General features: G+C 52.3%; 1 protein-coding gene across 1 annotated transcript; it reads right to left on the minus strand.

The window, feature by feature from the left end:
• Positions 1-8,220: 8,220 nt before the first annotated feature.
• LOC147602037 (uncharacterized) lies at positions 8,221-14,021 on the minus strand. Its single transcript, XM_086742251.1, has 5 exons — positions 13,977-14,021; positions 9,755-10,029; positions 8,857-8,971; positions 8,418-8,591; positions 8,221-8,331 (listed from the first exon to the last, which is right to left on the minus strand). The coding sequence occupies exons 1-5, from the start codon at positions 14,019-14,021 to the stop codon at positions 8,221-8,223; spliced, it is 720 nt and encodes a 239-aa protein (XP_086598377.1).
• Between the last annotated feature and the right edge of the window lie 655 nt (positions 14,022-14,676).

Below are 14,676 nucleotides of genomic sequence, written 5' to 3' on the forward strand. Positions count from 1 at the left end.
ACCCATAATGTTGTATCAGGTGACGGAACGAAGGAGAACGGCAAACAGAAGCAGCGTGTTAGGCATCTCTGTGGAGCAGGGCTTTCAAAAGGAACTGAAGAACACCTGCCCAAGAGACAGAGAGGAAGTAGACAGAGGGAGCAAAGCGTCTAGGCTGTATACCCCATGGGCAACCGCTTGACACGGACTGGATGTGAAGAAGAGACCTATGTGGAGGAAAAACAGCAATCCTCACAGCGCCAGCCTGGTAGGATTTCAGAGGATCATAACTGGTGGGAAGCTTTACTGCTTCAATCCTGTACTACAAGTCCAGCTCAAAGGACAGCTGGTAGGAGAGCCGAGTCATTAGCTTGACCTCCTTCATCCCAGTCCAAACTGAGGAGCTTGCCTGCAGCAGCGGCATGGCAAGGTCCCAGTTTGGAGCATGTGGCGGAGGCAGCAGTAGAGAGAAATGAGACCAAAAGCAAGGGAGGCCAGGGAGACCCCAGGGAGTCCTTCTTAGATAGGGAAGAGTGGCTGCAAAGCTGCCTGGTGGAAAGGGATGTGGGGGTGTTGTTTGACGGGTGCCTGAATATGAGGCGGCAGTGTGGCCAGCTGGCCAAGGAGGCCGACAGCATCCTGGCTTGTATGAGAAACAGTGTGGGCAGCGGGGCTAGCGAAGTGATTGTCCCTTTGGACTCGGCACTTGGGAGGCCACACCTTGAACACTGGGTTTAGTTTTGGGCCCCTCACTCAAAGAAAGACATTGCGGTGCTGTAGTTTGTGTACAGAAGAGCAAGGAAGGTGGTGAAGGGTCTGGAGGACAAGTCCTGTGAGCAGCGCTGCAGGGAAGTGGGGTTGTTTAGTCAGGAGAAAGGGAGGCCGAGGGGAGACCTTCTCGCTCTACAACTACCTGACCGGAAGTGGTAGTGAAGTTGGCATCGCTCTCTTTGCCCAAGAGGGATGTGACAGCAGCATAGGAAATGGCCTCAAGTTGGACCAGGGGAGGTTTAGCTGGGATCTTAGGAAAACTTTATTTGCTGGAAGGCTTATGGAGCACTGGAACAGGCTGGCCAGGGAAGTGGTTGAATCATCATCTCCGGAGGTGTTCAGAAGATGCGTGGATGTGGTGCTTAGGGACACGGTTTAGGGGTGGGCATGGTAGAGTAAGGTTTACGATTGGACTCGATGATCTTCAGGGACTTTTCCCACCACAGTGATTCTGGTTCTATGACTCTTCCTCGAAATCAAAAGAAGAGTCCTCATTTTCCTCTTGTTCTGCTTTCACTGCTGGCAAGGCACCTACAAAGGACGTCAGAAGCTTTTCACTCTGCTTTTCCCTGTCCACTTCAGTCTAGAGAAGGTTCTTCTAGACTTCTAGACTTAGACTTAGACACTTTCTTCGAGACTTCGACACTTCTACACTTCACTACTCTTCACTTCATTCAACAGAATACACATTCGCCGGAACACACATCCACGGAACCGACATCGAGACGGCCAACACCGGCCGGATCGTTCCCCCATCAAGCGAACTGGACTGTCAGGACGCCGCAGCTCTGTGGCGGTAGCTATTACAACTGAAACTCTTTTCCCTCTTTCCTTCCTTTCTCTCCTTTCTCTTCCATTTACAAACTTCTTATCGGGTTAATAAAGTTACCCGGCACTTGACTCCGTTTTGAGTCTTAATTCTGTTCTCGAGAATACGAACAAAACCACGCTCCGGTGTGTGAGAGGTCGGTCCAGCCGCCCCTAGCCTCCCAGACTCGTCTGAGGTCGGCTAGAACGCAAGGGTGCCTTCCTCTCGTCCGAAATCGGAACGTGACATTATTTAATTGGCGTAGTCGGCAGGATTCTCGGAGAAACAGAAAGTGTCCAGTTGCTTTATTAGAAATTCTAGTGTGTGTGTGTGTATGACTGAGACCTACGTTGCTACAAAGCGAGTGCAAAGTCCGGATCCGCGGTTCTGTTTGTCTGCGAGGAAAAGAGCCGGAGAAGGACAGTGATAGAATTGGGCAAAAGACAAGCCCCTTTTGTGAAATTTGAAAGGTGTGTCCTCCTGAGAGTGTGGAGGGGGAATTGTGGTAAAAAAAAATTGTGGTGCAGCCCTCTCAGGACGAAATAACTCCTCTTTTGTGACATAAGTGCTTTCGTGAGAAATTTGAAAGGTGTGTCCTCCTGAGAGTGTATGTTGGGGGGGAATTGTGGTAAAATTATGGTGTGGGCCCCCCCCTTTTGTGAAATTTGAAAGGTGTGCCCTCCTGGGAGTGTGTGGGGGGGGAATTGTGGTTAAAATTGTGGTGCGGCCCTCTCAGGACGAAATAACCCCTCTTTGGTGAGATGGGTGCTTGCAAATGTGCAAATGTTTGTGATGAGATCCCCGCAGAAGAATTGTGGAGAGAAAATGACTCGTGTGGAGAGGTGGAGTTGAAGTTAGAAGATAAGGGAATCAGGCAAATCTACCCTCAGGGGGACTTGCAAAAAGCAAAAGAAATTGTAGAGAACCCCCCTCACATGTATCCCCTAGTTAAAACTGAATATGTGTATGAGGGAGAAACCGATAACCATCCCCAAGTTGTTACTAAAGAGGTTCCGTTTACAGCAACTGAGTTGGCAAAATTAAGGAAGGATTTTGCAAGGACTTCAAAGGAATCGGACACAGAGGATGTCTGGAGAGTGTCGTTGTTGGGGGGGGTGGAATCTTGTTGTCAGAAAAGGAAGCGGTAGGATATTGGTGTCCAGGTGTATTTTTAACTACCGGCAATTATCGGGCCCCATGGTCTTTGACACAGAGGGCAGCATATTGGGCTGGGGGGCTGAACCCTTTGGAGAGGGGAGACCCCCTAGCCATCATGGGCACAGTGGGTCAACTGGTGGAGAGTGTGCAGAAGGCTGCTTGTTTGCAAATGATGTATGGTAGAGAGCTCAAACCTAACCAGGGCTCTCCAATGATGATGCCTGTGGATCCCGAACAGATGACTCCTCTAATCTGAGGACTTCCTGATTCCCTGAAACCCATTGGGATCCAGCTACAGGGGAAGATACAAAGTACCCCTGTGGCAGACAGACTTACCGGTGCTCTGGAGGGAACAGTGACCCCTGATCATAGAAGGACAGGGAGGAAAGTGTGGACATGGGGAGAAGTAGCCCAAGAACTCATAAATTTTGGGAGGACATACGGTCCTGTTGGTGGATTCGGGCAAAACACTGAAACCAGAGCTGTAAGAGCCACAGAAAAAGGTGAAGGCTGGCCAGCACTGGTCAAGAGAAGTCACGATTTTAAGTCGGTCTGACTTACTGATCCTGGGAGAGGGAGACCCCTCGGCCGTCAGGAATGGCAGCAACCGGGACTCCAGACAGGTATTCCCCGAGATGTAATGGATGGGCTTCCAACACAGAAATTAGAGAAACTTGTACAAACAGGATCGGGGCAAAAAGTCAATTTTGGAACAACCCCTAGTGCCCCACCATGGATAGACCTTGGGGAAGAAACTGATGCAGAAAAGAGGGTGATGGGAAACTAGTTCCTCCGTTCCCCGAAGGTGGGGGGGGAAACGGAGGGTGGATGTTTATAAAACAACTCACCTTAAATGTGAAAGGGGATTTGTTGATTACAGTGGCTATAGGGCCACAGAAAAAAAACAGTAACCTTTTTAATTGACACAGGAGCACAAATCACCGCACTGATGCAGAGTGAGGCGGAGCAATGTGGAATTTTGACTTTGTCGAAAAAACTTCTTCCTTCTAAACAAGCAGAAACAGCCCCCCCCGCCCCCCGCCTTGTATTATACTGTGCCTAATTCAATTAATCCAAAGCGTGGTGACTCGCATGCAAGCGGCCACTGTGACTTCACCTGATGGGGTTAAACATATCAGGTTTGTACGGCAAACCAAACACGTAACTGTTAGAATCATATAACTTTGAAGGCAAACCTGGAAACCTACCTAAAACTTTTTTTTTTAGGAAAATATTGGGACTCACGGGGTGGGAAAAATATTATTGATATTTAAATCTATGGTTTTGATGATTACTATAGTCATGGTTAATCTATTAATCTTTATTTGTGTTATATGTATGATTTTGAATAGGTTATTTGACATCATTGGATCTGTGAACATCATATCCACAAATTGCTATATGTGACCTGGATTAAGGTATGTTACCTTGGGGTGGTCGATATTAAAAATGAAGAAACCCCTCAACGTATCATACAACAATAGAAACCCATTTTGTGGCCATACGTATATTATAAGCATAACTAAGTCCCTTCACCCCCCCTTCCCTCTTCTTTTTTTTCCCCCTTCAACCTTGGTGAGCGATGCTGAGCCACAGGGTGGTGATAGAGACTGAAAAGGTTAATTAATGTCTCAACATCGCTAGACGATGGAAAGATATGAGATTTTGTTTGGTTGGGGGTTTTTTTTGTTTGTTTTCTTTTGGTTTGTGGTTTTTTTTTTTCTTTTTGGAACCACCATGGGTCCACGGGGTGATATAAAATTGACAGCAAATTTATAGTGTCATTGTTTATTGACTGTGCTCTGAGTTGGAGGCAGGGAAATCCATTTTCCTGCTGTGTATCCAGACCCCCGTTCCGGTGGGCCAGAATTCCACAGCCACAAGCTCCACGAGGACTTGGTCGCCAGCCTCACCAAAAAGCAAAAACTGAACTGTTTTGCCAAAGAAAAGAAATGGTTGCAGAAGTGAACAAAATGCTTAACATTTTGATGGTGCTTTATCTTGAGGCGTTTATGATGTTGTGCATTGCTATAGTTTTGGTGGTTTATCTTTGTTTATCTTATGATTGTCCTTGTAAACAATTACTTGCTTCTTCTGATCCCCCAGAGCCATAAGCCTCAAACTTGGCCTGGGACAAATTTTTAGTTGTAAGATAAATGTTGATATGTTAATGTTCTGGTTTTGTAATTTACTTAGATAAGATATTGTTAATTAAATCGAAGTATCTAGCATTTATATCTCTTTGTACACTAAATGATAAACAATAATGTTCAGAATTGCATATATCTTTTTTTTTTCTTTTATTCTTCTTCTCTTTTTTATTATTTTCTTTCTCCTTTCCTCTATCATTTATGCCACCATGGAACTCCGTCTCTGAGGCAACAATGTTGAGCCACGGGGTGGTGTAAAAGACTGTGTCAAACATTTGTCTGAACATTGTTGAAACAGCAAACCACCACCCGAGCAATGGCTTCCCGTTATTTTGCAAGGCAACTCCTGTTGTCTTGCAAAACGTGAATGGAGAGCTGGTTCCGAGAAATCTAGCCCTATCCCCCCAACCCACCCCCCCCCTCGTAACCCCCCTCCCACCGCCCGCATGTGTATCGCCCGGTAATGCGCATGTGTTGTTTGACGGGTGCCTGAATATGAGGCAGCAGTGTGGCCAGCTGGCCAAGGAGGCCAACAGCATCCTGGCTTGTATGAGAAACAGTGTGGGCAGCGGGGCTAGGGAAGTGATTGTCCCTTTGGACTCGGCACTTGGGAGGCCACACCTTGAACACTGGGTTTAGTTTTGGGCCCCTCACTGCAAGAGGTGGTGGTGAGGTGGGCGTCGCTCTCTTTGCCCAAGAGGGATTTGATAGCAGCATAGGAAATGGCCTCAAGATGGGCCAGGGGAGGTTTAGCTGGGTTCTTAGGAAAGCTTTCATTGCTGGAAGGCTTATGGAGCACTGGAACAGGCTGGCCAGGGAAGTGGTTGAGTCACCGTCCCCGGAGGTGTTCAGAAGATGCATAGATGTGGTACTTAGGGACACGGTTTAGGGGTGGGCATGGCAGTGTAACATTTGTGGTTAGACTCAATGATCTTCAGGGACTTTTCCCACCACAATGATTCTGGGTCTAGGATTCTACCTCAGAATCAAAAGAGGAATCCTCATCTTCCTCTTGTTCTGTTCCCGCCGCTGGCAAGTCACCTACGAAAGAGGAAAGAAACGCGATGCTGCTGTGAGTGCTTATTTCACTCTGCTTTTCCCTGTCCGCTTCAGTCCAGAGAAGCTTACAAAGGTAACCATTAGTCCATCAGGAAATTACCATTGCCGGGCTCCTCTGCAACTGGCTCCCAGCGGGCTCCGTGGTGGACATCCGCTGTAACCATGACAATGGTTGGCCGAATACTTGGACCTTCATCATCTGACTGTGTAAATTAAGACGGGCGTGAAAACCAGCACAGCATGGCAAGGTCCCGGTTCGGAGCGTGCGGAGGAAGCTGAAGCAGAGGGAAATGAGACCAAAAGCAAGGGAGGCCAGTGGGGCCCCACTGCCTTCCCTTCAGAGAAGGTACCTCATAATCAGAAGGGGAATCAAACTGTTCCTCCTGCTGTGCTCCTGCTGCTGGCAAGACTCCTAGAGAGGGTGTAAGAAGCACGTTGCTGCTGTTAGCTGCTATTTCAATCTGCCTTTCCACATCTCTCCACCCCTGCATTCCAGTCAGCGTTTACGCGTTCTCCTGCAGGCCACAGTGCATTGTCGTCATCACCTCCTTCATGGTGAAGGATCCTACCTGCTGTGGCCAGTGCAGGTGCGCCCAAGGGAAATTCAGCAGGCTTCCCAGAGCAAGAGCTGTCAAGTACTGCTGCGCCTTCTGTGCCTCCCGCAGAACAATCTCCCGTCCTTTTGCAGCGCCCATATTCTTCCAGTTGCTTTGCAGTGCTATATACAGAAGGGAAGGAAATGCATTCTGTAAAAACACACCCCCCCACACACTTTCATCCACGCTCTACTGAAAGAGCAACAGGCATTCGTGAGCCATCCTACACATATTCCTAGCCATCTGCAGAGAGTTACACCTCCTCTCCATTTCCAGGGCCAGGAAGCTTAAAAAGTCCCCCGGCAGACAGACATCTAAGAACAAGGCTTCTACCTCAGCAGGACGCTATCCTAACGCTGCAGCAACACTTCGTCACCTTTCAAGCCAGGGTGATGTCTCCTCAAACCCAGTCCTGACTTTGAACGGGTTTGGAAATTCCCATGGTTGGTGTGAGGACCTGAGAGGTTACAGACCTCCTAGGTGGCATATCAAGAGCCCAACAAAGACTGCGGTTGCATTCCAGGCACTGCAGGGGTTCAGTACATTGCATAGGTGTTATCTTCTAACAACCCTGGCAGAGGGTCAGTTGGGGATCTGGAGAGAGACCACTTTCAGGTTTGCCTCGTAAGCAGAACTAGAAACAAAACAAAAAAACCCCAAACAAACAAGAAAAGAAAATATAAAAACCGTGCGCCTGACCAAGGCTGCTGTGCAAAGTGGTGCATTAGCACAAGACTGGTACTGTGCCAGAAGCCTGGAGGGAAGGAATGACCATCTTGTTTTGCTACAGCAACCCTCAAACATGCTTGAACTCAGAGGATATCATTTAGATCCCCTCTGAAACAAAAGGCAGGTAGTTGCGAGTCAGTTTGGTGGAGTGAAGCTTGGCAGCACACTTGGGAGAATTCTCAGGGAGAACTGTGGGGGAAAGTTTTCCTCAACCTACAAATCCACTCTTGACAGGGAAAGAGATGCATCAGAAGATGTCACTGAGCCCGGCTTCAACAAAGGTCTCAACACTTCATTCAACCCTGCTGATGGCACCAAAAAGGGCCCTACATCAGCACGGACACTCTGTCAGTGCAGCTGCTCTAACGAGGATGTCAACCACTTACTCAGCATATGGAGATACTGTGGCATAATTCGTAACTGTGCAACCAAACACGTCTTTCTGAGAAGGATCAGCACCATGCCGAAGAAGTAGTCGTATGATATTCATATCCCCAACAATAGCAGCAAGCATAAGAATGGTCCTAAAGCATCCAAGAGATGATAGGAAATACATCAGCTTCTGCAGACATTGCACTGCCATTACTTCAGCCCCTCTTTGCTTCCCAAACAACTCGTTTCCCCTCTCCTAGAGCTGGAGTGAAAGCACAGCCAAACACACGGAAGCATCAGAGAATTCAGGATGCTGGGACCGCAGGAGGTCTCCAGGCCAACCACCTGCCCAGAGCAGACAGGGGAGTCTGTGCATGTGCGTCGGTGGCACCACAGCCAACGCTTTCTTGCAGTCCTCAGTGCGGCAATCGTCCCCTGAGGTGAGAGAGCCGCCGGGCGCGGGCCTGCTTTCACAAGTCACGCAGAAGGAGCTCCTTCTGCGCAGCTCCAGGTTCTTTTGCAAAGCTCATTCCGATGCCTCCCATCAGTCCAGCCTGAACAATGCTAAGGAGTCCCGTGCGCACTTTTGACAAAGCCTTCACCTTTCATGCTTATCTTGAGCGTGCACGTCAGCTCCTTTTTGAAGAAGCAACTCAATCATCTCCTGACAGCGCCTCGTGATCGCAACAGCAAGCGGAGTGTACCCGAACTGAAAGAGATATAATCTCCTTAGAATAACAGAGAAAAGTCAAGCAAGTGTTGAGAAGAGGAGCCTTACGCAAAATCCAAGCTTACATCATCCTTAGCATCGATATGGGCATTGTGCTCAAGTAACAGCTCCACTAGCGACTTGCTAGACATGATGGTAGCCAGGTGAAGGGCAGTGTTGCCGCTGGCACAGTGGAGGTCAGGGTTGGCACCGTGCTCCAGCAGAATAGCTGCGCATTCTTTGTGCCGGTGCTCTACTGCCTGGAAACAAGACAAAGGCAGAATAACTTCCAACGTCTACGTTTCTCTCTGTCAGAACTCCCGCATCTTCCCAACACTGGGAAGTACGAGCGTCTGCAAAGATCAGGCAACATATGCCCCATCCCCGCTGACTACAACCTGCCTGTTTCGTAGAATCACAGGATACAATTCTATGCAGACCTATGTAAAGAGTCACGCGAGGTACGTATCGCTCAGCGCGTAATCGATAAGCCCAACGTACAACAGCATAACACATTCCACGTACCTTCATCAGGGGCGACTTCTTATAGTTGTCGCGAGGGTTTAGCTTGCACTTTTGTCCTACCAGAAAGCGAACGACATCTGCATGGCCGTTCGCACAAGCAAGGTGCAGAGGCGTCCTAGGAATTAAAGATATTCAGTTAGCTGTCACAGGGAGACAGCTGAAGACATGGTTTCAGGCTGTGGAACTCGCCACATGGGGCCACAAAGCTCAGCTGCCAAAAGGAAGCCGAAAGCACGCTTTCTTGTTCAGAGCCGGTGGCAGCAGTTGCACACCCAAAGCCTGGGGCTGTCTAGGAGAAGTCCCCAAGAGGGGACAGTTGAGTCAGGAGGCATTTCCTCAGCTGTGTCACTGAACCTGCCCAAGCAGGCTCTTGTGCCCAGGCCTCCAGCAGGACTGCCCAGCCACCCAGGCCAGCAAAAGGAGACCGCGTCTTGGCAGCCTGAAGTCTACGGAGGCTGCATAAGTCTGCGGAGACTGCGCAAGGCCCTGGGTTTTCCCCGGATCAGTCCCGCGCCAGGCGTGCCCAGAGACGCAGGGGATGGGACCTGTAACAGCAAGGGGAAGCCGTGCCCTGCTCAAACAAGCCACTCAGTCTGGCGACAGGAAAGGAGCCGTCTGTGCCTGGCCCAAGGCCTGCTGAGCCGCACACAAGATTCACTACAGGCACCAGGCGGGCAGGGCAGGGCAGGGCAGGGCAGGGCAGGGCAGGGCAGGGCAGCGCAGGGCAGGGCGGAGCGGAGCACCCGCCGGCTCCGGTCCCAGCTTGGGCAGGCCTCCGGCAAGGCCAGCGCTGTGGAGCCGGCCCTGCTCCGAGGGCGCTTGCGACCCCGCTGGGCTTTGCCGGCTCTTGCAGCCGGGGTGGGTGGAAGCTTTGCTAGGGGCAGTGCCCGGCCCTTACTGCTTGTTGGCGTCGCGCCCGTTGATGCGGAGTCTCTTCAGCCACCAGCGCCGCTGCAGCTGGGCCAGGTCGCCGTCGGCGGCCGCGCTGTGCAGCCCGCCCCGGCCCCTCTGCCGCTGCTCGGAGGCCCCGGCGGCGCCGGGCGCGGGAGCGCTGCCGGACGGCGGCCGCTGCCGCCCCCTCCTGAAGAGTCCGCGGAGGCTCTGCATGCTGCGGCGGGGACGAGGGCGCGGGCCGGCCCGGCGTGAGCAGCCGCAGCAGGCGGCCGGCGGGCTCTGGCGAGCCCCGGGACGGGAAGGGACGGGGAGAGGGCGGAGAGAGGGCGACAAGAGCCGAGAGGGGAGCCCCGAGCGGCGGCCGCGGCTCGCAGCCCCCGACGCTGCCAGCCCGAGACGCGCTGCCGGTCCCGCCGCGGCGGCGACAGCACTGAGCGGCGGCGGCTGCCGGGGGCGGCTTTCCAGCGGCAGCGGGGGGCGTCACAGAGGGCGCGGCGGGGGCGTCACAGGGTGACAGGCTGGCTGGAGGCTCCGTAAGTGTACGCAGACTGCGGAGTCTACGCTGCCTGCGGCGTCGGGGCGCCCCCGCGGCCGGGGGCTGCGGCAGTCGCCGAAGCGGCCCTCGCCTCGCCCGCTCCGCGTTTGCCCTCAGCGCGTGGCCGCGGAGCCTGGGGCTGCGGGTCCCCAAAAGCGGAGCCGGAGGCGGCCAGCGCCTGGCTCGGGCGGGCGGGGACGTCGGGCGGTCTCTCGCCTGGCTCTCGCCCTCACTCGCAGTGACCCCCCCGTCGGGGCTGGTGTGAACGCGCACCCCGCCGGGACGAGGCGCGCGCGCTGCCGTGGCCACATGTCCTGATACCGGGAATTAACTCTCTGCTAAATATTGCTTGATGTAGGGGAGTAACTGTCTGCATATTGCTTGATTCAGGAGGCTCGCTGTCTGCTGGACAACGCCTAACGATCCTGTTTGCCTTGAAACTCGCTTAAGCTTGTCAGGGACCGGTATTTGTCCAGAAACTGGTATTTGTCGAGGACTGATACGTCCAGCAAAGGACAGGATAACGGGAGCTGCAATGTTGGTCAGAAGTCGTTAAGAAACTGCTGAAATCACCCAGTGAAAGGAGAGCGTGGGTGAATGACTGAAGTTCATCTGGAGGAAGAAGTGAACGACCACCAGACACAGATCTGAAATGCTTACGCAAGTGTTTTTGAATAACCCCGCCTCGCTCATGCATATGTATGTCTGTATTGTGCAATCCTATGAATATGTATACCTGCACCGTATACATTTTTGGTAAAATGTGCTGTCGGTGTGTGTGCTTTTGGAGGAGCGATCCCCCACGCACCCGGCGCCAAATAAACATGCCTGCTTTATAAGGCTCTCCGAGTTGTAGAGTTTGATCCGCGCGTCAGTCCCCCGGCGTGCTCTCCTGCCAGGCGGCTCAGCTCCTGCGATCCCGAGGAAAACGTGCGTCAGCTCCTCGGCACACAGTGCCAGGTGCGTGTAGCACGTGAGCCCTGCCCAGGCTCATTTGCTTCGTGTTGGCCATGGGCAAAGGCACCTTCTTTACACTGACACCAACACCCGAATTAGCCCGGCTGGGAAATTTCAAGTCGGGACGGTACAAAGCTCTGCAGATGACATCACAGGCGTTCCTGTTCACGGTTTCAGGGAAGGCTCCGACAAGCTTCCTGAGGCAGAGGCTGGCAGCTCTTTCTGAAGGGCTTCAATGGTCTTGGCTTGTTGCCGGACTGTGGCTTCCAGCCTGGCCTTTCCAACTTGGAGCCTGAAAAAGAAGTAGAGGCCTTCTCCCAGAAGTCCACCAGAGCACAAATCTCAGAAGAAGAGTGTGAAAGGACCTCATCTAAGCCAAAAGCATCTTTGAAAATTGTGTAGCATTGTCTCGCTGGGGCGCAAGAAGAGAGTCCTGTTGTTTTCACACAATGGCAGAAAGCGAAGCCTTGCTCCACTGTGTTGGTTCCTTATCGTTGCCTGCGTTCTTCCAGCTCTTGGACACCCGCAGTTCCACAAGGCGAGGTCAGAAGGCCCTGCATGTTCCTGAAAGCAGTTAGCTCCCTCTCCTTATTCTTTGTGGCGTCCTTCAGGGACTCGGCATAACCTGCGCTCCGGATGCGCCCGAGTGCTGAGCTGGAGGCAGCAGTGCCATGTGTGTAGGACAGACAGAACTGGCAGCAGCTGTGGGGGTTGTCAGGATAGCAAGAAAAGAAAATGTTCCCTTGCACTTGATTCCTGTGCTCTGTTCAGCTGTTGCTGCAGAACACAGAGGGTGGCTGGGGCAGTGCTATGCCAAGAAAGTCTCCTGCGTGGAGAAAAGACTCTTGCGCTTCCACCGGCTGCTTCTGGCACTGACACTCGCTCTCTGGGGAGAACCAGTGCAAGACATGCAAACCAAAAATATTGGCGTTTGTTTGGATGTATTGTTCCCTTGTGCCACCTGCTACCAGCTAGAGAAGAGATCCTGAGTCAGACCTTTTGAACTGCTTGTGTGGGAGTTCGGAAGCTACATAATGCCTAGCAGCTACCTGATGGTGGAGAGGAGGAGGAGCGAGGGCCAGAGCCAGTCTGGTCCTGCCTCATGCTGTCTTGTCACTGGAGCTGTCTCCCCCTGCCCCGCAGCAAAATCAGGGCAAGTGCTGCGCTCAGGAGTCTTTGAGTGGACTGCTGAGCAGCCAGATTTCTTCCGCTTACACATCACCACGGAGCTCGCTGCTGCCTTGGGAATCATAGAATAGTTAGGGTTAGAAGGGACCTGTAAAGGTCCCTTTCTTGGGACTTTGCAGCAGTGTTCCTTGGCAGAGCTCTCCTTCTCAAGTATGCGAAGAATGGGTGCGGTTTACTGTTTGAAGACACCTTTGGTGTCCTCCAAAGGCCGTTTTGGTTTTAGAGCCAGGACATCTGTTAACTCACGAGTGTGAAGGGTGTTTGCCTGGAGAGGAGGTGGAGCATTATGTCAGTCTGGTTTTGCCAAGTGCACTTTGTGTATTTGTGAAAGAGTGTCTTGTCAAAGTTGCAATGCCTAGCTAGCTACCTGCTTGTGTTTGCAGAGGTGGGGTCTGGGCCACGTGGACCTCCATAGCTGTCAGCTTCCACTGCAGCCCAGCCAGACCTGAAGCATGATGGTTCTTCTCCACTTGCAGGTCTCAAACTGCGCTGTGGGAAACAGAAGTCCCAAAAGTATAAAAATGCATCTGAATGTCAGCTTGGCAAGCTCTTAGCGGAAAGCCCAATGAGAGACTAGAACAACTCTGGCGAGTTGACCCTGCAGAGCTATGATACAGCTGGTGTTGCCTGGTGAGCAACCAGTGTCACAGGGGTCCTCTCGCTCTGCCTGAGGCTATGGCATAATTGTTGTCAGTGGTTTACGAAGCTGTCCCTCTTAGTTGCTTGTGGCTTCCCTCATGCTGCCTTCTGCATTGCACTGACAAAAGCATTTCTGCAGCAGCAAAGGGAACTACCTAGGGAAACTGTTTCAGCTGAGGGAGAGAGGGAGACTCATTTCTTTCTGCTGTAGCCCTCATTTCCAGAGTGGTGGCACTGCATGGCTTGGCCCAACCACCCAGAGGGTGGCACACCAATGCCTCTAGGGCACTTTCTCAGCAGCTTTCCTGAAGGTGTGCAGAAGAGATGAGGACCTGCTGGCTGGGGAGTTCGAGAAGTCCCCAAAGACTCTTTCCTCATGACCTGGGCTTGGAAATCAAGATTTGCCTGGCTAACTCTATGGCCATTCTTCACTGGCGGCAACACACATCACAAGATGACTTGGTGTCCGAGAAGGCTGTTGCCATCCTTGTGCCTGGAGACGCTGGATACAGTCTGCAGTTGTTTTGTCTGTTGCATGTAGCCCAAGGAAGACTACGGTTACAGCTCAGGTCAGACACGCGCATTAGAGCGGGCAGGACGTCTAGCCCAATAAAACAGTGCCTGCAGCGTGAAACTTCCGTGTCACTGGAGATATTTGGGCCTTGAAAGCACAGCATCCTTGAGGCTGGAAGGGACCTCATCTCATCCATCTAGTCTGTCCACGCCCTGCTCCAAGCAGAGTCAGCCAGGGCAGGTGGTGCAGGGCCACGTCCAGTTTGGAGCATCTCCAGGCATGGAGACTCCACAACCTCTCTGTGGCACAAATAAGCCACCAGCAGGCTGAGCCAGGGTGTCCAGCCCCACCCCAGGCCCCTGGGCCTCCAGCCCATAGGCCCAAGATGCTCACTGAGGCATAGGCAGAAGCCTCCAGGCCCTGCCTGAGCTCTGTCATGGCGTCGCTGGCTCCAGCTCTGTCTCAGCTGTGCCTGTGCCTGGCCGCGGACCACGCTGGTGTGTTGGATATCTGGAGAATCAAGGACACTTAGCGAACAATCCAGACCAAAAGGAGTTGTTATGTTTGTGAGCAGCAGGCTTCAAGGACATCGCGGAGGCCGTCTGTGAGAAAGTGATGAAGCAACCTTGAAAGGAGGAGGAAAGGCTGGTGTACGTGACTGAAAGCAGAACGTGAAGCAGGATGCAGGTGGAGAGGACCGTGCACATGAACAAAGAGACTTAACGAATCATATTTTAGCTAAGAGCGCGTGCATGATCTAGTTAGCCAATTAGTAAAGAGCTTGTGCATGATAGGGAATTAGAAGGGCTATATTAACCGGGATGTATCAACAATAAAGCGGCATTTCCTTGATCATATTGGTCGTGTGCAGTGTCCGTGACTTCCGCGTCAACACTGGTGCAGGCCCCAGCCCACAGGCTGTCTTCCCGGCCTGCCCTTGGCCTCCCCGCGGCCTTGCTTGGCCATCACTGGGCTGTGTCTGACCCTGCTTGCCACCCGTGGGTCTGAACCCCAGCCCGGCCTGGCCTGAATTCCTGGCTTGCCCGCAGAGCTGCTGCCTCTGCAGGCACTTGTTTGTCCTCTGGGCTGTCTG

This window comes from Chlamydotis macqueenii, chromosome 1 (genome assembly GCF_036417535.1).
Source record: "Chlamydotis macqueenii isolate bChlMac1 chromosome 1, bChlMac1.mat, whole genome shotgun sequence".
NCBI classification, from domain to species: Eukaryota; Metazoa; Chordata; class Aves; order Otidiformes; family Otididae; genus Chlamydotis; species Chlamydotis macqueenii.